A 24,001-nucleotide genomic window follows, 5' to 3' on the forward strand; every position below is an offset into this window, starting at 1 on the left:
GAGGGGAAGGGGTGCTAAAAGAGGGCTGGCTCTTGGCATTATTAATGTATTTGTAGAAAGTCTAATGAAAAGCTTCTCCCTCTTTTCCTTTTTTGGGGGCAGGCTTTAATTTTGCACCTGCAATATGTGTGTGTGTTTTTATGAAGACAGTCTCATTTTGTAAAATGCTGAATTGTAATGATGTAGGTAGGCTTTCACAGAGGCTCTGAGTGGCTGCAGGCCCCAACTGAGAACCTGAAAAAGTACAATTGTCTAAGGTATTTATCAAACAAAAGAAACTGGTTTGCAGTTTCTGGGCGATTATTTTGTAGAGAAAAGCCTGTGGAGCCAACTCCTCCCATCAATTGTTTCCAAAGCCTTAGTAATAGCAATCAATGCCCCAGAAGCATCTTCTATTCAGTTGGTTGAATTTAACAATTGTAGTTTTGTAATTGCATGTCTGGTTGAAACTGCATGGGTGATTTCCACTAACTGCAGTATATAGATCTGTTTCATAGGTTCAGTACTGCTTAGCAAAGCCAACAGAACCAAGCAAAAGGTTCCATCTGGGGAAAAACTGAGAGACGATGGTATATCTTAGGAAAACTAAGCTGCTTTTCTGTATCCGTCACCTCACCTGGAAAAATATATACAAGATGATTGGCTTGTTTTACGGTTCCATCAGCATTGAAGAGCCAAGACCTTTCTGCTTTGCTTATGGCATACATAGTATTACAAGATAGATACTGCAAACAGGATTTATAAGTAACATTTAGTTTTCATAAATAACTTATCAAGGAAAACGAGACCTGGGATAGTCCCTTCTTTCAATATGCTCTTAATTTTTAATGCGACGACAGGGCACCCTAGACCCATATAAGTACTGGCTCAATCCAGGTTGGCCAGAGAACCATCTTCGTACCGAAGGATGGCTCGGTTTGATTCTTTTGTTAGGCAAATATGCTCGTTACATCTGATTTGTTTTTCCAGTATCAGATGTGTGGAATGGTTTTTTGGGGCTGGCCTGCCCATTTAGAGCCAAACCTTTGTAGTACCCACAGAGGAGGAATCTCAATAATCCAGTCTTGTTTTAAAGGTCCTTATCAAGATGTGCACGCGCTTTGGTTACACCATCACTGTAGTGACTGGACTTTTTTTCATCTTTTTACCTTGCTTACTACTTGTTATCCTCATGGATTCTTGCCTTCAGTTAGCGGAAACCTCTTTGGAGCAGGGACTAGGCATTTCTATTTCTTGAGTAAAAATCTTTGCTTAGTCATGGGTTCTATGACAAATAAATTGCACTTGGGTGAGGACGTTTTGGGTTGAACTATCATTCACTGGAACAGCAACATCAACATGCTGGGGTGACATTGGTACATTTGTGATGACTTACTGAAATCTTGGAGGTGGTTTCTTTCTTTCCTGAATAGCTTATGTTTTAGCTCTTGTTTTTAAGCTACAGCTACTAAGGTTCGTAAAGAGATGCTGTAGCTCAGAACGGGAGAGATGAAAGCTCCCCAATTTACCTAACTCCTGGGCCAGTTGGAAAGTTGAGCTGCCACTACTTGCGAGTGAGGACGAGGAGAATCTTTGTTTGGAGCCCTTGCTTGTGGAAAAAGGGGAAAGGCTAACTTTGTTAATGGACATGCTTAATCGGCATTATAGATCTTTCCACAGCTTGGAAAGGTATAAGAAAAAGGTAGGCACTTTGTTTAGTTCAGCAAGCTAAAAGCCTATGGACCAAGAAGCGTCTTTACGGTGACTCAGATGAGATGGTTTTAAAAAGAAAATATAAATTCCTCTTCAGTTACTGTGGTCAAATTCAACTTGGGATGTTGGAAGCAGTTTTTTTATGGAAATCCCTTGTGATACCAGCAGTTTGAGAGCCTGCTCAGCTTGCTTTGAGTCTGGTTGAGTTGACTACTGTTTCACTGTTTAAACACTAAATACTGCATGTTTAAACACTGCCAGAATAAAATCAGCAGGAAAGCTAGACTACACCTTTTCTCAGTTGGGTGCCCACCTCTGCTGACATCACTTTGTAGCAAGCAAACTGTCTTCAGTCCCAGGCTCAGCTATAGGATTATCCTATGTGATGGGCTCAGGTTAGCACCACACCAGAGCCTGGAGTTTTACAAATGGCTGACCTGTTTAACAGGAAGACCTCTTTGTCAGCAAAGCTCACTTAAAAATAAAGTATGTAGCACTGTTTTGCACGAAGGGGATGCCAACAAAGGAGGAAGGGGATTTCCCCCGTTGCAGAGTAATTGGACAGTTGAATTCAGATAAATTGCTGTTTGGAGATTTCTGGCATCATCAGTATGCAGTGTTGTATAGAATATAAGAGACAAAGTTGCTGGCTTGGAAAGCTACCTTCTCTTCTGGACAGGTGACAGACAGTTCAGTGTGTCCAGTTGCCCTCCTTGCTAAAATGGTGGCTCAGCTAGAGGGAAGGAAGTCTTGATGTACTTTTATGCGTTGATTTTGCCTTTTTTTGGCCATTTTCCCTTCAAGCCTTTATGGCCCATTGACCAATTTGACAGCCAGGGGATGATCCCACCCCTACAGTAACTACTAAAGCAGTGAAGTGAAACTTTTATGCTTCAGGGAGTGCCTTTTTGATCTGGCTATAACCATTCATAGGCATCACTTCTAGCAAGGTTGTCGATTTTATTTGGAGAGAGATGAAACTATCCTCTTGTCTATATGGTAGAACCTTTAAAGAGCCCTAAGCCTTCGTGGAAGTCAGTGGTACTTAAGTTGGTTCAGTGTTGGAGTCCTGTGTCCAGCTTTGGGCCCTTAACTATAGAAAGGATATGGACAAACTGGAGAGAGTCCAGTGGAGAGCAACAAAATTGTTTCGGGGCTAGGGGACATGACTTATGAGGAGAGGCCAAGGGAAGTGGGCTTGCTTGGTTTGGAGAAGAGAAGACTTGAGCGGGGATTTGATGGCAACTGTCAACTCCCTGCAGGGTGGTTCCAGAGAGGATGGAGCTGGACTGTTCTCGGTGGAAGCAGATGACCAGTGGTCTCAAGTTGCAACCAGGGAGGTTTAGGTTGGATATGAGGAAAAACTTTCTCATTAGGAGGGTGGTGAAGCATCAGAACAAGTTATCCAGAGAGGTGGTGGAGTCTCCATCCTTGGAGGTTTTTTAAGGCCCAGGTTGATATAAAGCCTTAGCTGGGATTATGTAGTTGGGGCTGGTCCTTTAAGCAGAGGGTTGGACTTGATGTGACCTCCTGAGATCCCTTCCAACCCTCATTTTCTATGATTCTATGACCAATTTGAGAGTTTCATAGACGGGATCTCTAAAATTACATGGATGCCTGCTACCTTTGTTTGTGGTTTATATTATGCAGTTACCCTGTCCTTTACCCACAACAGATCTTGCTGCTGATTTTAAAAAATGGGAAACTAGATACTGAGGGTAGATATAGCCTTGGTCATGAGTAAGGCACTAATTTTGCCTGTACCTACATGATTGACTTCATGCTCCTGAGTAGTGAGATGCTTTCTCTTTCGTTTAACTTCACTTTGAGGGAAGTGTGGTCCTGTTGAAACATGAAGTTTGTGCCTTTTTTTGTGTTTGCCCAAGCAGTTGACCAATACACATTCGCTTATAAGAACTGTGCATTGTTACAGTTGCATTCGTAAAATTTTTAAAAGTTTGGTCCTAGAGCATTAGTCTTAGGTTTGTGGTTAACCTCCAGTAGGATACACTGGTATAATTTGAATTGGAATTACTTAAGCCAGTGAAGCCTTACAAAAGGTGACAGTAGATCAGTTTAACACCATCATTTATAAAGGACTAACACTTTTTTGGGGGGAAAAACGTTAGGTTACATCTGTGGACTCTGAGTTTCTGTGGGCTGAGTTTGATTCCACTGATGTGTAGAGTTATATCAGTCCTGTCCCATGAAGTATGGGGAACCTGAAATTCAGGGACTGTAGGCATGGACATTTATGGCTTGAACTCCAAGTTGGTAGGAGAAATTCTTTTTCAAACACCAAATAATGAGTTTGTTTGCAAATCAGAAATTGCATGCGTTGAATGTCTTGTGGGGCTCAGCTCTTTGTTTAAACATTTTGTTTCCATTTTGAGCAAATCAAGGTGCCTAATGGCTGAATTATTGAACATGTTTACATTGATAAATATTTGTTAGCTCAGCTTTTGATCCTCAGGATAGCATAGTTTTGGGGGCAGGGTTTGTAACAATTTTCAACAATATTTGTGTAACATGGTGTATTCTACTACAGAGCTGTTTTTTCAGAACATTACCCATTTTGTAAATATAGATGATTTTTGGCAGTAAGAAAATTCTTGCTTTCTACTTTGGTTCCTGTGATTTTAATATGTGTAATACCAGTTTAGTCATTCAGAATCTTAATTTTCCAGTGTTAGGCAAGTTTCCTTGAATAAAGGAAGGTGTGAATTTTAAAATACGGTAGTTATTCTGCAGTAACTCTATGCATGGGCATTCTTAATCTGGATTAAATAACCACATGGGAAGGTGTTGTGGAATGCCAGTCTTGATCAGTTTTCCTGTGTAGACAAGCCTATATTAAAGTTCCCTCTTGCACATTTTTATGATATTTCAATGATGTAAGGACACTGAATTGCTGATCCTGAACTCTCTTATTCTGTTGGAAATTTAGATGTTAAAGCCAATGTGACCATCTTAATTTGCTTTATTTTCCTTTGTGAATGCTTTTGATGAAATTAAGATTGAAAAGCATTGTGAAAAGGCTTATCATCAGGATTTGAGTTGAATCCAGTATATATGTTCTTACAGTCAGTTTTCAAATAATAAATTTCAGGTTGGGATCTGAAATTTTCCATATTCAGTCTTGGCCCATATTGTTGTTTTGAGAGACAGAAAAAAATTCTTCTGGCATCACTAGCTTCCTGAATTCTGTGGGGTGAAAAAGAATTCCTCTAATTTTATATAAAATGCAATTGCTGCTTCTTTTTTTTTTTTTCCACTATTGATACAATCAGCAGTTGAATCTTATAATACCACATTCTCAGGATGTCTATTTAGACCCTTCATGAAAATAAGTTCCAAGCATAAAAAAAAAAAAAAAAAGGTTTTGCATGATTTAAGTTAGAATTTGATATCAAAAAGTGATTTTGCAGCTGATGGCTGACTACTCTTCACAGTCCATACCTACTAAAGTCTGTCTCAGCTGGACTCTGGACTGAAATGAATATGTACTTTGAGAAGGAGGAGCTCCACAGAAGAAAGGAACCTGCCAAATTCCAGTAATCTAAATCACCTAGTTTTTGTTTTGCGCGTGAGGGGTGAGCAACAGAGGTAGAGCTGAGGACATTAAAATACAAAATCTCTCTTGGTGTAGTGTTTAAAAACTAGGGGTGTACTGATTTAGATTTTGAGGACTGATACCGGTAGCCAATATTTAAGGAGGCATATAGGCCGATTTATGATATCGGATACTGTTGCCATCAGGTGGTAAGTCCAGTGTTCGGGAGGAGGAAAGGGGCATGGTGGGGCAGATCAACGCCCGCTATGGTGAGGGAAGGGGCAGCGGCAGGTGCTGCCCAGCCGGGGCGGGGAGGGGCACAGGAAGGAGGCGTGGCTTGTGGGGTGTGGATGGCTCCCACCACTGCTTGTACCCTGCCGAGCAGGTGGGGCCTGTGCTCCTGGATCTGTACAGCACAGGGTGGGATTTTCTAACTGGGCTTGGAGTGGGCTCTGGCGGTACTGGGAGGAGGCTGCAGCCACCCCACATTTAGCCATAGCTCCACCCCCAGTCCCACCCCAGCTCTTCCTGGTGCCAGGGTGGAGGCAGAGCGTTTAACTGGGGCTGCTCCGGGTGGTGGTGCAGGGCTGGGAGTGAAGCTGTGGTGAAACTTGGAGTGGCTGCAGCCTCCTCCTAGCACCTCCATGCCCAGTCCCATGCAGCGCCGGCTCTGGCTCCACCCTGCAGCTGCAGCCTGCCCTGCAGCACGCAGATCTGGGGGCACATGCTTCCCCTGCCCTGCTATCACCCTCCTGGGGTGCAAGCAGTGGCAGGAGCCACCCCCACCCTACAAGCCGTGCCAATGTCCCAGATGCCCCCCCCCCGCAGCACCTGCCCCTGTCCCCTCCCTCACCAGGGTGGCATTGAGCTCCCCCTCCCCCCCCCCCCCCCCCCCCCCCCACCCACCCACACACACATCCCTTTCTTCCCCTTCCAATTTACTAGCTGGAGGCAGCTCTTCACGCTGCCGGTTCTGCTCCATGCTGCACTGTGGCTGCTCACAGCATGGTTATTTATGGGCCAAATTATCAGCCCCATTGGGCTGATATCTGATATAGACAATTTTCTTTTATATCAGTACCAATCCAATATCAGACTGATTATATTGGCGCACCTCTATTAAAACCCAAAAATGAAAACCCTGAAATTAGAAATGCAAAACTTATGATAGCAAGAAATCGAAATGCTTTTGTCGTCTACACTACTGTTTCATAAACAGAAAATGTTTTTGTACCTTGCGTGATGGTAGTGTCTGTAATATTGCTATGCTTTATTTCTGCATTTTTGGGGCATACAAAGGTTATCTTGCTCAGTTTAGGACTCCGCTGTAGTACCTGACTCTTTAACACATTGGATAACTTTGTAATTCTTGGTATTTGACCATAAAGTTAAGGGCAGCTTAATCAAAATACTAGACCTTTTCATATCAAGAGGTAACATCTTATCTTAAAAATGGAATTGCTTTAGAAGTTGCTTTACTGTTTCTTAATCCCTTTTAAATGTCATTAGTGTCTTTTATTTAAAATTACTAAAATGCTTGTAAGTTAATGCCTTCTACAGAAATCCAACGGGAGTTTTTTTATAGTTGACTTCTGCTTTGCTTCTTTAAGGGTTTCCATTCTATCATATTATTTATCGTGGGAAATACTTTTTGCCCTTTGGTTTAGTTTTTAATATCTGTAAAATTTCTGCCATCAACCAATTTGCTGGGGTCCTGGAGTGTTTGGAAGGAGGGTGGTGGGTGACTCAAGCAGTCCTGTCCTTGTTCTTGTTGAATCTGATGCATGTATTTTAATAATTTCAGAGGTCGCAGCAGTGGCAAAGGCCCACCTCAGCCTACAGTAAGTACACATTTCTCATTGTATTGTCTTAAGGTACAAGGAATGAGTTGCTATATTGAACTAGGTGCTTCAGGAAGATAGACCTAAATCTGCTTATTTGGCTTCATTTTAGGGAGACTGTCAAATAGTTCCTTTTAATGTATTTCTGGATAGTCATGACCTCCACAAACAAAGCGTTGGATAATGCTTGGTCAAGTATTGGGTGATAAGAATTGCAGACTTTGCTTTTGTTAATAGATGTCTCCCCTAAAAACATTAAAACGCTGAACTTTAGAAGCCAAATTTTTTCTATGTTCTTGGCAGCTGTACCATACCTGTATGTACTAGTAGATGCATAGGTGTTGCAAGGGACAATGCCTCCATATTTTTTCCTGTTTGAGGCCTGTAACAATAGATCATTCCTCAAATGGGAGAATGCTAAAGATAGTACAAGCCATTGCTGCGTTGAACAAAAGTGGCATGATTTAGTGCTACTATTGACAGGGTTGGGCTAGCTTCTTTATAACCAGGTGTTTTGGTTATTTCTGATCTGTATGGCTTTGAAACATGTTTTACGGGTTAGCCCAGTGTGTAGTAATATATAAATTGGGGCTTAGACCTAGTCTGTAGTAAGATTGAGGTGTGCAGTTTTCATTGCTGTTCATTTTTAAGGGCAATAAATGGTCTAATTTGTTTGTGGTGGTAGGGTGACATGGGAGAGAGCTTGAAATGGTTATCATTTGCCTTCAGCTGTTCCCAAACTTGTCCAGTTGCACCCCTATTGCAGTCAGATTAACTTCATGCAACTTGGACAGGGGACATGGATGCACCAGTCCTCAGCTGCCCCTCACTGACTGTCACTGTTGCTCATCCACATTGAAAGCTATATCCAGGCAGCCCTACTGCTGAGTTGAAACAATTAAGTTGTCCAGATCTAGGGGTGTTTGTTTTGTGGGTGGTTTTTTATTTTTTTTATAACTGTAGCCATAGGGCAGTCGCCATGGAGCATTTGAAGCGTGTTAAACCCCTGTCCTCCATTAATTGTAGGTAGATGGCACCTCTACCTACAATTGTGACCTCAGGTGAACTAGGGGCTCTGAGGTGCTTGTGACCCCACTTGTAACTGCTGCAACCTTCAGTTTGGGAACTGCTGTCTGTCTTGTTCCTTCATTTGTAACCAAGTATAAAATCAGTTTTCTAATTGTAAAATACACTATTCTCCCTTGCTCTCAAATGTAATAAAATTGTCTGGAAAGCTGGCATCAACAACACTTTTTATGTGTTCTGATGTCCTTAAATCATTCACACTAGTAAGTATTGGAGTATGGATGAACCTGATGTGGTTTTTCAGAACAATGGATGATGTCACAAAACTCTCTCGTTCCTTGGAGTCTTAGACCAGCAGAGACTCCCTATGCCTTAGGAAGGGTGATTGCGTCCAAAAGCTTGCTAAGAACTTTTTTCCAACTAGTCAGTTGGTTTAATAAAAGATACCACACCTACCCAGAGAACCTTGCCTGATCACAAAACATAGGTACTTTAGTTTGTAGGTACAAGTGGGTTAAGCTAAAAGGTGACACAGCCTGAAAGGTGCTATCAGTTGAGAAGTTCAAAGTATGATGGGGTACTCATTTGTTTCAGCATCTGTTGGCTCACAAGAACGAAGCTGGCGAGGAGAGCGGAGAGATGTCGCAACATGCGCACATTCTCATCACTTCATGTATGCATATGCAAACCTGACAAATCTAGCCTCCTGGTCCTATGTGGTCAGTTTGCTTAGCCTGGGATCTTAGACTTTGGTACTGTTGTAAATTTAGTCTTGGTTGGTTTATAGTGATTTCTGTAGTTGCTTTGGCACTTTGTTTCAATGTTTTGACCTCCTGCTAGTGTAAGTTCATGGAAGCTGGGTTTGTTAGCTAGTCCCTGAAATGATAGAAAATCTTTTCCGACAGAAGTTGGCAAGCAGGATTTTTTTTGTTTTGTTTGTTTTTTTACAATATGGAAGTTGAAGTTCTTCATCCACAGCTAGTTGTCTTAAATAGGAGGTGGGGTTGAGAGGGTATTGGGGCATTTAATGCAGTTCTGGGTCTTGCATGGAGTCTTCACAAAACCGGCATGTAGACTTCTAACTTTGGTGACTGTCAGGACATAATGCAAAGCTATTAAATTCTCTTGGGGAGACATTTGGGAAGGGATGGAGTTTTGGTGTTATGGGAGGGTAGAGATGGATTCATTTGGCATTGAGTCAACTAGTGAAATGTGGATTAACAAAATGTACATTTTATTGAGTATTTGATCAGCAGCACAGAGTGGTATGTACCAATTTAAAACTTGTAATATATTTTGAAAGTAGGGCTGCTTTGAATTCCTTTTGATTTGTTATGGTGAATAAATTTGCTTCATTGTTTTCTGACAATAGCGCTTTTATCTTTCAGATTTCTTTTGATGGCATCTATGCAAACATGAGAATGGTTCACATACTTACGTCAGTTGTTGTAAGTCTTACATGTTGGGCAGGATAGTAAAACATCTCTGTAGATACTGTTATGGACCTGTAGAAATACAAAACTACATAACATAATTAGGCCCTTTAATTCAAACAGCAGACATCTTATGCCAAGACTATGCTGTGAAGACGGACAGTGGTGACTTTTCTTAGCTTAGTGTTGTGGGTTGTTTTTGAGGGTTATGGTGCATTTCTTTCATGCTCCTGCTGCTTTTTACTTTGTTATCTTTAGGTAGCTTTTTGGATGAGTAAAATAAATGACACTTTAAAAGTTAAGCCTGAATACTGCACACAAAAAAGTTTTATGGTTGAACTTACCAAAAATGCTGGTAGGAGGAAGTAAGAAGCGAATTACCCCACCAATCCCCCATTCTTGCTGCTGGATATTTCAGGGCAAGCTTTCAGCATCCGCCCTCCTCTTACTCACACGTACACATATGTGCACTTTTCACTTGGAAAAAAACACTTGCATGTGTACTCAACCAGTTGCTCAGCACTTAGCTGTGCCATAAGTACGTGCTGGAACTTATACCTACGAACATTGCAAGACCAAGCTCCAGGTGCACATGGGTCCTTGCACCTGCAAAGCATAGGTGCGTCTTTGGAAGCTTACACAAACTGTGGTTGGGTAGAGCTGTGGCTGAATATTGAGCCATTCTTGTTGAATAGTACAGGTATGTAAAGGCATCAGTACTGAAAAGCATTCAGATCACGCTTGACAGCCCTTGTTAGAGAGCTGCTTTGATTTCTTTCTCTCGCATTTTAGGGCTCCAAATGTGAAGTACAGGTGAAAAATGGAGGTATATATGAAGGAGTTTTTAAAACTTACAGTCCTAAGGTAACTGACTTGCTTGTTTTTTATCTCTCATCACTTTTCCTGCAATACTAATGGTTGATGAATTGCTTTGTAGTAAAGCTGAGCAAATAATTCATAGTAAATCTATTGAAATCCAACCTCTTCCTGTTTGTGAATTGCATGCAATCAGTTTAGTTTTCATGGAGCTGTTCACTGCTTGAAATGTATGTGATGATCTGTGGAGGATGTGTGTTGGTTGTTAACAAGTGATTCTTTGAGTGTTTATCATTCAAGGTGTTTCATGTTAAATTCGCTCCTATTTTTAATATTAGTGTGATTTGGTGCTTGATGCTGCTCATCGGAAAACTGCCGAATCCAGTTTGGGGCCAAAACGTGAAGACATAGTAGAGAGTATCTTGTTCAAGCCTTCAGACTTTGTTATGGTGCAGTTTAAGGATATGGATACCAATTACGCAAGAAGAGGTAGGTTTTTTTAATTTTAAGTTATTTAACAATGGAGGTATCTTTAAATTGTAAATCATGGCTCCCAAAGCTTTGTTAGATGCTTAAGTAAGACAGCCCTGACGCTAGAAGTGCTGAGTGTCCTGTTGACTGCCATGAGCACAAATGTTGGGTGCTCCCCAACTTGGTAGTTTTTTATTTACGTACGGAAAAGCATATTTCGGAGTCTGTCTTGAGGAAATAATGTCTTAATGCTCCTGGTCATATTAGCTCTTTTAGGGGTAATATTTGATAGTCTTTTCATGCTATGGATTCTCCAGAAGCTGTGAAACTGAGTGATAGGAATTTCTAAGTTGTTGTTAAAAACACAGTTATTACATTTGTTTTGCTTTATTAGCCACTTGGATGCTATGCTTAAGTGCTATAGGAGAATCCATGGGTTCAGCTTTTAAATGTTCCAGTTCCAGAGTTCTCAATACTCTGCCAGCCTGCAAGGGAAAAGCCATGGTTTCCCACATATTTTTCTCCTTTAAAGGAGAATACATTTTTAAAGTTTTGTTTAAGATCCTTTCATATATTCTTGCGACCCACTTTTGGGTCACGATGCATAGGCTGAGAGACACTGCTCTAAGACATGGGTACTCAGCTCACCTTGCAGGCCAGATACAGTCTGTAGAGCTGTCATCTGGCCTGAGGGGCTCCCCAAGGCTCCGGAAATTTGGTGGCATGGGAACCATGGCAGTGCTAATTGCTGCCTGGCTGCTGCCAAATTCTCAGACCTGTGGGGAGCCTCAGAGGCCAGATGACGTGGCCCTGCACGCTTAATTGGGGTGGTGCACAATTAGGCCCATACGCCAACCCTTTGCCCATGTGGCCAGAAGATGGGCACTGCTGTTGTAAGACCTCAGGCTTTTTTTGGTGTAAGATATATTCACAAGTCGCCCAGCTATGCTCCTTTCAATTGGAGAGCTCTTCTTTGTCATCAGATACCTCCTAAGGTATCCTGTGCTTGCTGTAGTCCCCGCTTTGCTGGTCCATAAAAGAAGAAAGGAAATCAGTATTTTTTTGCACGCAGTGGAACAACCCTCCATGTGTGTAGCCTCCAGTTAGCTTAGTGGTACCTGTTGAGAACGGTAAGATGCTAAGTGTTTCTGCCACAACAGGCTGGGATTTATTGCAAAGGAGATCACCCAGCCCTTGAATTTACATGCATCTGTGAATTAAAGGAGGAGGTGCATAACAAGAAGTCTAAGTTAGCCCCTTAACTCACCAGTTTAACCATAAGATGGCTGCTTAGTTCTGTGCTCCTGAAGGATTTTATCTTTCCTGTGGAAGATCCAGAGGGTAAAAAGGACAGTGAAATACAGACCTCAGTTCAAGTGTAATGGTTTGGTTTATGCATGTTCATGTGGACACCTTTTGTTTTCCCTCGGACTCTTGTCCATGGAGAAGAGACCCTATGCTGCTAGGTTTCGCAGCAGGAAGCTGTGAAACTGAGTGATGGGAATTTCTAAGTTAAGTTGAGGCCTGTGCACTACAGGCAGTGTGAGGAGAAAAAGGTGTGTCCCATTGGGATACTGTTGCTTGAACTATGGCAGCAGTGCTAAGGTGGTTGGGCTGCCAGCATGGACACGACATTACCAGCTACATAAGGTCCTTGGGCCCACAGAGGTTTTGGCCCTGGCTGCATTTGTTGTGGAGTGTGACCCTTTCAGGTGCCTCACTGAAATAACTTTGCTGGCAGAACATGGTGATGGGGCAAAGCCTGGAGTACTAGAAGCCACAGGCTGAAAGTTCAGGCCTTAATGTGCAAGGCAGGGCCTTGGCAATAAGCTACCATTCAGCACCTTTGTGGGGCCCCATGGAAGGCGAAGACTAAGGGTTTGGGTAAAGCAGACTTGAGAGTACTTGGGTTTAGCCCTACGGAAGAAGTTGGTATACTCAGCTCAGCAGGTGCTTGCTGCCTGGGCATCGTTTCTTAGCAGAGCAGGTCCCTTGGAGTCAGAAAAGCTGTATCGATTTTTTTTTTTTTTTTTTTTTTTTTTTTTTTTTTAATGCCTGCTAGCCAAGCCCTCTCATGTGGCTGAAGTTGGAGTAACGTTTCAGCTCCAGCCAGCTGATGTCAAGGCAGTTCAAAATTGTGAGTGCTGTTAGTTCACCCACAGGAGTCTTTCCTTTGCCACGTTTTGTGACCGTGGTGTAAATCTGAGGCCGGTCCCAGCAATCCAGCAAAAATGGAAAGGAATGTGGCTATTGCAGTTCTTTCTGGGGATCCTTCCAGATGGGGAATAGTGATGCACATGTTACAGACAAAGGAAGCGTGTGTAATATGGCAAACCTGAAAGTAATTTTAATGTTACCAAGTCATTGCTAGGCAGGCACCTTGCAAATACTTTGTTTGCACAGTAAACTCTTAAGTCGCAACCACAGTTTACTTCAAGCAGCACCAAACTTGATTTTCAGTTTGCTTGGCCTAGTTTGAGTATCGCTGGCGCGTGAAGCAGACTGGTTTAATAGAACTTGAATCTCTCTGTTGCTCTTGAGAATCAAAAGGACGAATGTGTATCCAAGTATTCCAGAAAGCCAGAACAGATTAAGGGCCAATATCTAACTGCTTGTGAATATTTAATCCCTCAAGCTTGGACAGACTTGTTCAGAAATGCGTGGTAAACTGAATCTTCTCAGAGTGCGGATGTAACGCGTCTTTGCATGACATGCAGGTGAGCCACATAGAGAAACAAGTACTTTATAATTCACTGTTTGCTGATTTGGCGGCGGGTTTCAAAACAGGAAATCGGAGAGCTTGAACATCAGCAACCAGTCTTCTGGCAAGGAGATCCTGCCCTCAGTAGGTCAGAGAAGCAGTGCGGGGCTAGCCAGGAACTCACGTTGCAGCTCAAGCTGCTACTGGGTTTGCTTGCCTGAGGCCTCTCTTCATTTAATTGCTTTGCCTCAGTCTTACCCTGCACAAAAAGGAGCTGCTTAAAACTTTGTCTGCCTGTCCAGGTGTCGTGAGAGCTGTTAGTGTCATCTGCACTCAGTTTTGCATTCGGCGTCAACTCTATTACTGTGCTGCAGGGGTTATTGGTAGCAGCACTTTGTTGGAGTATCTTCTGCAGTCCTCGTACAATCAGTCCCCTTCATCTGGATTCAGGAAATGGATCTGAAGGGAGGCATAGGTGAAAACAGCAGACCCTCTCTGTACCTTAAAACAGAACTGGCTTCTGTTAATCCTGTTTAGAGGATAACTCCTAAATAATGGAGTGTTGCTGTTTTTAAGCACTTTGGAGACTGCCTGCTGTTTGTCTGGTAGACTTCATTAGTGTGTGGCTTTACATTGCCCCCTTCTTTAAACCATTACAGCCTTTTATTGAATGTTTTTCTATAGGACTTTTCACAAGTATATAAGAGAAGAAATAGGTGGACCGGGCAGATAAGATACCATTCACGTAGTGTTTATTCATGTTGTCCTAAATGTCTAACTTCCCTGTAGTATTGAGGCTGTTTTATAGAGGTTAATAACTACATCAGTAAAATGCGGGATTCCTTTTCTGGACCGTGTGTGGATTCTCTAATTTCATCCTGGCTATATTCCATGGGGGAAGATTCCCCTTCCCATAGTGATGCAGTTTAAACTAGGATTTCCTCTCGACTGAACCATGAGTGATCACTGAGAGAGAAGCTGGAGCTGAAAGGATGCATTTGTTCTTGATACAGTTCCTAGAAAAGGCCTGGAAGTAACCTCGGGGAAGCAGTCTAACCCCCAGCTTGGGGCAGGGTCATCACCATCCAAACCGTGTTAGATGCATGCAATATTTGTATAACCTACACTTAAACTTCTAGGGATGAAGATCCTGTAATAGCTCTAAGTAATGCGTCCCAGCATGTAACCTCCCATGTAGATGACTAGTACAAGACCTAGGTTTCCTTTGTTGCAGTTTCAGCCTGTTGCTACTTGTCTTGTCCCCTGTGGACACAGCCAGTAATTGATGGCCAGTTTCTTTCTAACAGCTCTGTTTATTGTGGGACATTGAGTTTGCTGTTAAATAGGCTTATGCTTAGTTCCTGTGCACAATCCCATTCATGGTTAACAGCTTCTCTGAAGGCTTGATTAGGTAGATGTGGGGACACCAAGTGAGAAGTGAAGTGTGTTCTCTTGTTACTATTCGACTTTGGGTTCTTGTAGTATCTACTCTCCGTATTGCCTAATAATAACAAACATCGGAAGAGCTATTGTCCTGTGTTGTACATGTAGAAAGCAACAGGAGTGGGTTTTTCCCCCCTGATTCTATTAAATGCATTCTTGAGACGTACCCTGAAGATGCAAAGTGGTTTTTTTAAGAGATGTATGACAATCCCTGTTTTTCAAAGTCTGAAGGGTGTATGGTAGTGAATGTGATAGTCTCTTCTAGAGAAATGAAATGGTGCCATATCAGCTGGGCAATGTGGAAAGTCTGAAGAACTGAGCTCGTGTTTGTATTTTGATTTGTTCCTGTTCTTCCTCCCCCCTCCCCATCACTATTTATTGTTTTATCAGAGATGGATAACTTTTTTGGCAGTTACTGTTTCCCTGTTTCTGCATCTTGTTTTTATCATTTCCAGTACATATCATGGTATCTTTTTGCTTATGCACTTAAATGTGTGCATAAAGTTCAGCTCTATTTGTTCTGACCCTAGTTGGCACTTGATTTTAATCTGTTGCTTTCTAATGATTTACTGTGCTTTTGGATACTGTCAGACCTATGAAGCTGGAGTTTGCTACAGGTCTACTTCAAAACAGTTTCCAAGCTGTCCAAAAGTCTCAAGCATCAGGCTTCCCCTTAACAGGTGTGATGCAGCTTCACTGGCAGACCCTGCAGTGACTTCACAAGCTGTCTTTATTATGTATTTTTGCAGTCCGTGATCTGGCCTCATCGGGGTGTCTGCATCACACATGAATTTTCTCATCTTTAAAGAGTCTCTTGTATTTTGGAGGAATTTTGAGTACCTAAATCTTGCCTTTTACAGTGTTTCATAACTTTTTTGACTATATTTACTAATTAACAAACTACTCTTAAATGCTTCATTTTGCATTCTCTCCTTTGGTCTTCCTGTTTTGTAGTATGAGCAAAAGGATATGTTTAAGTAGACATAGTGTTGAGTGTTACTACAATTTGACTGTCAAGTTGGGTAGAGCTGGAATAATTGGGGTGGTTGATGGTTTTTATTAAGGCAGATCTTCAGATATTGTAGAAGACCATAAGGGGCATGTAAACCACTTACATAAAAGTAAATTCTTTTCACCATAGCTTCACTGTGTATTTCTCTCCAATACCATTTCAGATGTTGCTAAAATAAATTAAACCTGCATTCTTCCACATCTAGTAGTGTCTAATGGTTTGGTCCCCACCATTTCCTAATCTCCTCTTAGATGAGACCCTGATTTCACTGTCAAATTACTTATTTCCATCTGTTTCTTTTGAGAAGTTTGAAGTTCTGAAACAGAATGGACTGAAAGCAGTTTTAAAAGATTAAGTCCTTTATTTAAAGCATTTAAGAATCTCTAGGCAGATTTGAGCTTTAGTTTTTCACAAATACCAGAATTTGGCTTCCTTAGTGTTGAATGGCTTCATTATTTAAAATTAAAGTACTTAAATATTCTAATATTCTAATATGCCTTCAGCTGTACTTCTTACCATCTGGTTTGAATAGAATATAATCAGGCATGGAAAATAAAGTTCATGATCCAGTTGCTGATTGCTTGGTACACCTGGCTAGTAGTATATTCATAATGTATACAGCTTCAAGTGTTTCTAGCATTCCAGTTGCTAGTTGTGCAGAGAATGAGATAGGAGTGCTTGAATTTTACTGTGTAATTTAGTAATTTGGCTTGAACAGTATGACACTGCTAAAAGCTTTAACTGATGTACTAAGCAAAGAGGATTTCTGGCTTCATTGTGGGGTAAACATTGGTGTCAAAGAAACCTTGCAATGGAAGGAACTGAGATTGAGTTAGATGGTGGCATAATTTAGACATTCTGGGTAAAGGTATATTAATTTCCCTTTAGTGTTTTTGGGTATCTGTTGTGGTAAATAAATAGTCATATGAAACAGTTGTACTATACTTAAACCATATTTTGGTGATGAATGATACTCTTATATTTAATGACTAAGTTTCCTCATGTACAGCATTACTTCGACTGTTGTATTTAAAAGAGAAGCAGTGACCACTGTTCTATGCTGGTTTCTTGAAATTTTCAGAATTAGGTGCCAGCTTGAAGCAATTACATTGGAAGTTGGGCATTTTGTGTGTTATATGGTATTTGTCATATGCTAGTTGGATGTTTTAAAAATGGCTGAGAGTTTATTTTCAGTGAATATTATAACCGTTTTGGGTAATGCTGTTGTGCTTATTGCGAGTTTATGTTCAACTACTCCTTAAAAACATTTGCGTGTTGCCTTTAACCAAATTTGGTTTTTTCCATTGTTTTTTTCCATAGATGCTTTTACTGATTCGGCAATAAGTGCTAAAGTAAATGGTGAACACAAAGAGAAGGACCTAGAACCATGGGATGGTGGAGAGACAACCACCAGTGAGGAGCTGGAGGCTTTAGACACAGATGTTGTAAGTAACCGTTTTTGTCATGCATTGACATCTCCCTAGAAAACAAGTAACTTATTTTGCTGTTCAGCACAGTGTTCTTGAATTTTAATTTAGAAGTAATACTCTTTGTTCAAGCAAAATTGTTTAAATATCATGGCTCTGTTTATATAGTGTTTTTTTTTTACTGCAGAAATTCAGAACTTGCTGAGAGACCACAGATTTCTCACTGTGATTTGAATAAGTATAGCTGGATCCCAGATGCTGATATTGGCAAAAAACCGACTAAGGCAGCTGCTGCAGTAACGGCCTTGTCTGATTTTAACAATTAGTTGGGATAGAAGAATTTTCATTGAACAATGCAAATCCTGAATTCATAATTTGCTGCCACCTCCATACCTGTGCAGAAACTGAGGGCACCCATTCATACATGATGGTGAATTTGGGGCTCAAGTGAAGGAGGCTAATGGACCATCGATTTGGTACAGGAAGCTTCATAGTTCCAAAAATAGGCTTTTACTGAAGTACAGAAACAGCACTTCTATAGGTCCTGAATTACTGGATGGGGAATTTCTTCATAAATGGATGGTTTTCTGCATTCCTTGTTAACTTACCTGGGTTACTTGTGGTATGATTATAGGAGCTAGTTTTACAAGAGTTCACAAAAAACGTGATGTGCAAGAATACAAATAAAGCGGTGCATCGCATTTTCCTCTGATCCATAACCCTATCAATATTGGTTCTTAAATCTTTGTTCAAAGTTTGGGAAGAATGCTTACCCTTTCTGAAAGTTTAAATTTTTCACATGGCTTGTGGTATAGCTCTACCTTTACTGGATCGTAAAGTACTTAATAGAAATCTTGTTGCAAACTAATATTTTTACGAAAGTAATGAAGTCTTAGTAAAGACCAGGACACTCTGCTTAGAAAAGAAATGGGGACATAATGCTGTTTTTGTATGCAGAGGTCCCCACGTGTATTTGTACTCCTCAGATAATTGAGTTGGTAGTGCATTTGAAAAGTTCCAGCACTTGCCACAGTGAGGCACCCTCTTTCCACGTTTCACAGGTTAATGCATCTGGTTGCCACTTTCTGTAAAGGAATGTAATGCTTTTGGTTTAGTGCAAGACAGAACATCTTACAGTGCAAAATGGGTGTGATGCTAGCATCAGTATTGGTTTTTGAGGTGAAAATATGTGGCTCTAGCAAATGTTATTTAAAAAAAAAAATCTCAATTTGGATTTATAATTTCAGCATCTGAAAATCAGATTTATAGACCCATGAGTAAGGGCAAAAGGGCAGAATTCTGCCAACAGCCCTAAATTTCAGGGAATGTATTTACCAGTGCCATTTTGAAAACGAGCATCATTTTCTTCTAGTCTAATGGATGGGATCCCAATGACATGTTTCGTTACAATGAAGAAAATTATGGTGTAGTGTCTACTTATGACAGCAGTTTATCTTCTTATACGTAAGTTTCAACATATATTTTGTTGTTAGATTTGTGTCTAATTTTCTCCATTGTTCATTTAAACTTATGTTATAAAGATACAGAATGTTTACCTGTTTGGAATGGTAGATTCCAGTGATACTTTACCAAGCAGATTAATGAATTCCTTTTTCCCAAACTACCCATTTCTGGTCAAATGAAATAATCTCCATACGTTTCCCCTCAAGTGGGAACAATTCATTTGTAACGTAAGCTTTTTTTAAAAACTTTTTTTTAACAGAAATTCTTCATGAATAAGAGCTGAAAGAATGAAACATTTTATATATGGTAACTTTTAAAGGAAGTGCTTAAATCTGATTCTGATGAATGAATTGAATTTCCTAGGTTAAGGGAAAAAATATCTAAAATTCTTTCATTGCTGATACCTGACAGTTGTATTCCCAGATGTTTGACATGGTTCTAGTGTTCAGAGGGTGCACGGGTGTTGCATTGTGCACCACAAATTAGGCAGATATTATTTACTGTATTTTACAAAACCTTCTGATCTATACTCTGCCTTGACTTATTTTGAAGCCTGGACTCATCCCTAATAATTTTCAGACATAGACTGTTAACTAGTTGTAAAATAAATCAGTGATGTGACTGCCCAAGGCAACAGCAGAGAAGTATGTTTCTGGTCTTTACCACTTTCTGATTCCCAAAGCATAAATCCAGTCCGAGTTGGCAAGTGTTAGAAGAAACTGCTTTGTTTCCCAGTGGACTGGGGTGTTTGTGCATTGCCCTCTGCTTCAAGAATCCTCTTTTTTTCACTCTTGCCCAAGTGGATCTAATTTGCTGGGGTTTAGGAACTGCTGTCTGAACCAAGTGGCTCTTCAGGAGATCACTGGCAGCTCTTTGCAGAAAATGTTACCAAAGGTGTGTTCTTAACTTCTTGCACTGGGCATGTCTTTCAGTCTCGAGTAAAATAATGCAAGCCCTGTTGGACAGTGCAGATGTTAACCAGTATACTGTAGGGAAGGGGAAGGGTTGGGCCGTCATTGGTCTACAGCACAATGATAGTTAAAGTGCTTACCATGTCAGCTTCAAACCAAACTCTTTTGCTCTATTAGATTGACCAAAACTTTGTTGCTTCTCCTCTGGCTTCAGACTCCTTTGTACTTTGAACTTGAATTTCTGGTATCTTCCTTCCAGATGGGTAGTTATGGGAGCTAAAACTTAATGGCGACTTTAAATCTCTGGGGAAACATTGCCTTCTTTTGATGGGGAAACAACATGGGAAGTTTCCTCTTTATTGCTGCCTGCTAAGATGCTGGGAATTATAGCTGGAGGAGCAGGGAGGAGGTATGTCTTCCTTGTATGTTCTCAGCATTATGAGCCAGTAAAGGGGAAAAAGAAAAGTCCAGCAAAGGATTCATTTTTGGCCGAATCTGTTCCTGATTTTGAATACTTGCAGATGTCTCTGCAGTTGCTAAGCTTGGAGATTTTTTTTTTTTTTTTTTTCTTGTCCTTTGAGCAAATCTTTTCTTCGGTTCTGAACCGGTAAAGTTTTTGAGATGGTTTGACACCTGGCTACAGTAACTAGACGTCATACTGTTCCTCATTTCCACTTCTACTCTACCAGCCTCTGAAAGCACTCCTTCTCTATCTACTACTTTGTTACCATGATACAGCTGGCCTGGTTTTTTCTATGAAAAAGAATTTTGGGGTTTTTTGGTTGGGTTTTTTAAAGCACCTTATATCCTTCCATTTGAGGGGTCTGGTTTTTATCCTGTGCTTGAATAGCCCTTAGCACAATGAAGTCTAGGTTCTTAAGCACGGTGAGAACAAAAATATTAAGAAATGCGTGGGGCGGTTTGCAGATCTCCTATTGTCTGGGTATGCCTTACTCCACTGTCAAAAATGTTAACCATTGCCCCTGTTCTCATGGTAGGGTGCTGCGTTGTGGCACATTTTTCATTTCAGCACTGTCACCAGTGGCTGTTGGGTGAAGTGCTGTATAAATTGAAGCCGGTGCTGGCAGTTCTGTTAGTCTTAGCTATGATCCAAGCTGGAAGGTGTAACTCCAGCAGTTTAGAGAGTGGCAGAGGAAAGTAGTGCATGGTTTAGTGCTTGGTGTTCCAGCAGCAGATTGTAATGGCTGAGGTCCAGTGCTCTAGTCCCTGGACTAAGATTTGGGAAAGGTGGGTTGTATTCTAGTTCTGTCTCTCACCTTTCCTCTGACCTTAGATGAGTCACTGTACCCACATCCCTTCCCAACCTGCTTTATCTAGTTACAGGTTGATTTGGAGTGGGGGTTGTCATTCACTGCATCTGTGCAACACCCAGAACAGTCAGGTCCCAATCTCAGTTGAAGCCTTTAGGTCCTGTGTACTAAGAAAAATAAATGTTTCTGGCATTTTTAATGAGTTATGTGTTATCTGTAAAGCAAATGAAAATAAGCTGGGCAGCTGCCTTCTGGAGCATTGGGGTAAAATTGGTTTGCCAAGCTGAAAACAAGGCAGAGGAAATGATCTCATACTTCTGAGAAGATGCTTCAGTTCTCAGAATAAGCAAAAACCGAGTGCTACCATACGTTGATAAAGCAACCTATTTTTTTTTTAAGGGCAGTAAAGTAGGTGGAAGAAAAAATTGGACTTCCTTTCTTGAAGAAAGCAATTTTCAAATTAAAGCCGCCTGTTCATTCCTGAACTCACTTTGCTTTTAGTCTGCTATTTCAATGGTTGTATTGCATTGATACAGCTCTTTCCTGTAGTGCCTTTCACTCGGAGATTGCTGCACACTTTCAAAAGGTGTGTTGTTACCCCATGTCCGAGACAGGTGCCATGGTCTTGCGCTCCTGGATACCATCCTGCCATTGCTACTGGTTATAACAGCGGTGCCTGATGTTCCCAGAATGAATGTTTTCCAAGGCATCTGACACCATTTGAATGTCAGGAAGCCTTGGCCCCTTGTGCTCTAGGGGTCCTCTGAGCAGTCTATCCACAGAGTTCCAGCTCAGAAGTTAAACTAAAAAAGGTTTCATTGTCAAGATCTCATAAGCTAATCACCAGCATACTTAATGGTGCTGAAAACCAGCATCCTTACCTGCTTTATGGTTAGGGATTTTGCTAGTTAGAGAAATATGCTGCAGCCCAAGCTCAGTTTTTGGGAAATACAGTTTTTGTGGGTGACCTGAATGCTTCAAATATATTTCAGATTTGTTTTTTCTCTCCCCCTCCCTTCTTATAGGGTGCCCTTAGAGAGGGATAATTCAGAAGAGTTTTTAAAACGGGAAGCAAGAGCAACTCAGCTTGCAGAAGAAATTGAATCAAGTGCCCAGTACAAAGCTCGGCTTGCCTTGGAAAACGATGACCGGACAGAAGAAGAAAAATATACTGCTGTCCAGAGAAACTCCAGTGAGCGAGAAGGACATGGTGTGAACACTAGGTATTTAAAGCAAAATACTACTCTGCATATAAAGGAGGCCTACAGTTTGCTGTGGCAGTAACTTAATTCTTGGAACGTGTTTGCTTCTGGGAATTGGAATTATGGCTTAAAAAAACCAAACACCCAAACCAGAAGTTGCTTAGAGAGTAGGGAACAAGCTATCATTAATGTGTTACCTAGTATTTTAGTGCAGGCTTTGCATATTGCCCAGTAAAGCATCTGCAATGCCACAGTTGGTCGTCAGAGTTCAGTGCTGAATCAGCCATGGCCCTGTAAGATCACAGCACACTGTGAGAGGGCTTGCAGTCCATAACTGGTGGTTCTGTATGCATGTCAAGTAATTTATTCTGTAACTGAACCAGAAGAGCGTAGGTGTACTTAAAGTGTAGAATTTATCTTAGTTTCCCTCATATCTGCCTCCTTTCTCCACCTCCAATCAAAATTAACGGAGAAAAATAATGTTATTTTTCAGTCATAAAGTATTGTCCTTATTATCATCCAACTTTGGCTACAATAGTGAAAGACACTTGCTGTGTTTCAGGGAAAACAAGTACATTCCTCCTGGACAACGAAATAGAGATGTCCTGTCCTGGGGAAGTGGAAGACAGAATTCACCCAGGATGGGCCAGGCTGGCTCAGGGCCCCCCATTTCAAGATCTGGATCCCATACTTCAGACTTCAGTCCAAACTCTGGAGCAGATCAGAGAGTAGTGAACGGAGGCAAGTATCTGTGCTAAGTGAATGAGCCTTAATTGATGAGAGTTTTTGTTTTAAAATCTTGGAAATGGTGTCTGTGATCCAGTTAGGTGAAATAGAGACAAAATAAGTTAGGTGAGGATGTGGCATGTTTAAAAAAGGTGTCCGTAGATGCTTATTACTTGGTTTTGAGCTATGTGACCTGATGATAAATGATGATTCAAGTATGTTTTATATGTAGTTGGATGCAGGAGAGAATTTATTTGTGTGCCGCCTCCTAAAACGCTTCCAAGTTTAGGTGAGCAGGCTGTGTCCATCTTTAAAGGTTAGATGAAATCTGCCATAAAGATATTGAGCACAAACCTTTGTGTTGGGGTATGAGTTGAGCTGCAGTACTAACCTTCAGCTGTCCAGCAACTGTGGCTGAAACCTGCCTCTTTCACCAGTAGCAGAAGAAATATCACTCTTGCCCTTGTGTGTGAGGCTTCAATCCAGCTCCCAGGGAAAACAGTGTTGCGTTATACCTTGGTTTTATTGTGACATAGCACAGCTTGGCTATAGCCTGCAGTGGGAAGAGAAAGCAGTCAGATACAGTGGGAAAGATTTTGCAGAAATCTTCTCTCCAGATAAATTATTCTTGAGCATCTTCTGCTGTGTGGTTTCTGTATATAAATTGCCCATAATGCAGCAGTGTTTCCAGTGACAAATGAACTCAGTCCCTCTTCGCTGGTTGTTCATATGTCAGCACTGTTACTTACGTAGTAAATGCAGCTTTGGCAGGGGGAAATAGAGTAGTATATATGAAGAAACAGCATATAATATTCAAGTGTGATTGTCTGGAGAGAAGGCCTGGGCAGTTTCTAGCTTAAGGTAAGTGATGCTTTCTTTTTAAATACATATTTAAACGTTCTGATCTGCAATACAAACTCCTGCCCAACAGTGCTAACTTTGAAATCTCCCTCTTGCAGCCATATTATTTGTTCTATTGATTTACATAATGCATATAATGCTTAAAACAGAG

At 41.1% G+C, this 24,001-nt stretch overlaps 1 protein-coding gene across 9 annotated transcripts in view; it reads left to right on the forward strand.

The window, feature by feature from the left end:
• The window catches only part of ATXN2 (ataxin 2), a 56,450-nt gene that overhangs the window by 2,878 nt on the left and 29,571 nt on the right, over nucleotides 1-24,001 (forward strand). For all 9 annotated transcript variants that reach the window (XM_090063091.1, XM_090063099.1, XM_090063095.1 and 6 more), the window contains exons 2-9: nucleotides 7,050-7,086; nucleotides 9,501-9,560; nucleotides 10,338-10,409; nucleotides 10,700-10,850; nucleotides 17,309-17,433; nucleotides 18,788-18,879; nucleotides 22,087-22,284; nucleotides 22,826-23,004. In XM_090063091.1, the coding sequence (XP_089919217.1) occupies nucleotides 7,050-7,086; nucleotides 9,501-9,560; nucleotides 10,338-10,409; nucleotides 10,700-10,850; nucleotides 17,309-17,433; nucleotides 18,788-18,879; nucleotides 22,087-22,284; nucleotides 22,826-23,004 (914 nt within the window). The remainder of the gene's footprint in view (nucleotides 1-7,049; nucleotides 7,087-9,500; nucleotides 9,561-10,337; nucleotides 10,410-10,699; nucleotides 10,851-17,308; nucleotides 17,434-18,787; nucleotides 18,880-22,086; nucleotides 22,285-22,825; nucleotides 23,005-24,001) is intronic.

Source organism: Crocodylus siamensis, chromosome 9 (assembly GCF_052110815.1).
Source record: "Crocodylus siamensis isolate JL-2025a chromosome 9, ASM5211081v1, whole genome shotgun sequence".
Classification (NCBI taxonomy): domain Eukaryota; kingdom Metazoa; phylum Chordata; order Crocodylia; family Crocodylidae; genus Crocodylus; species Crocodylus siamensis.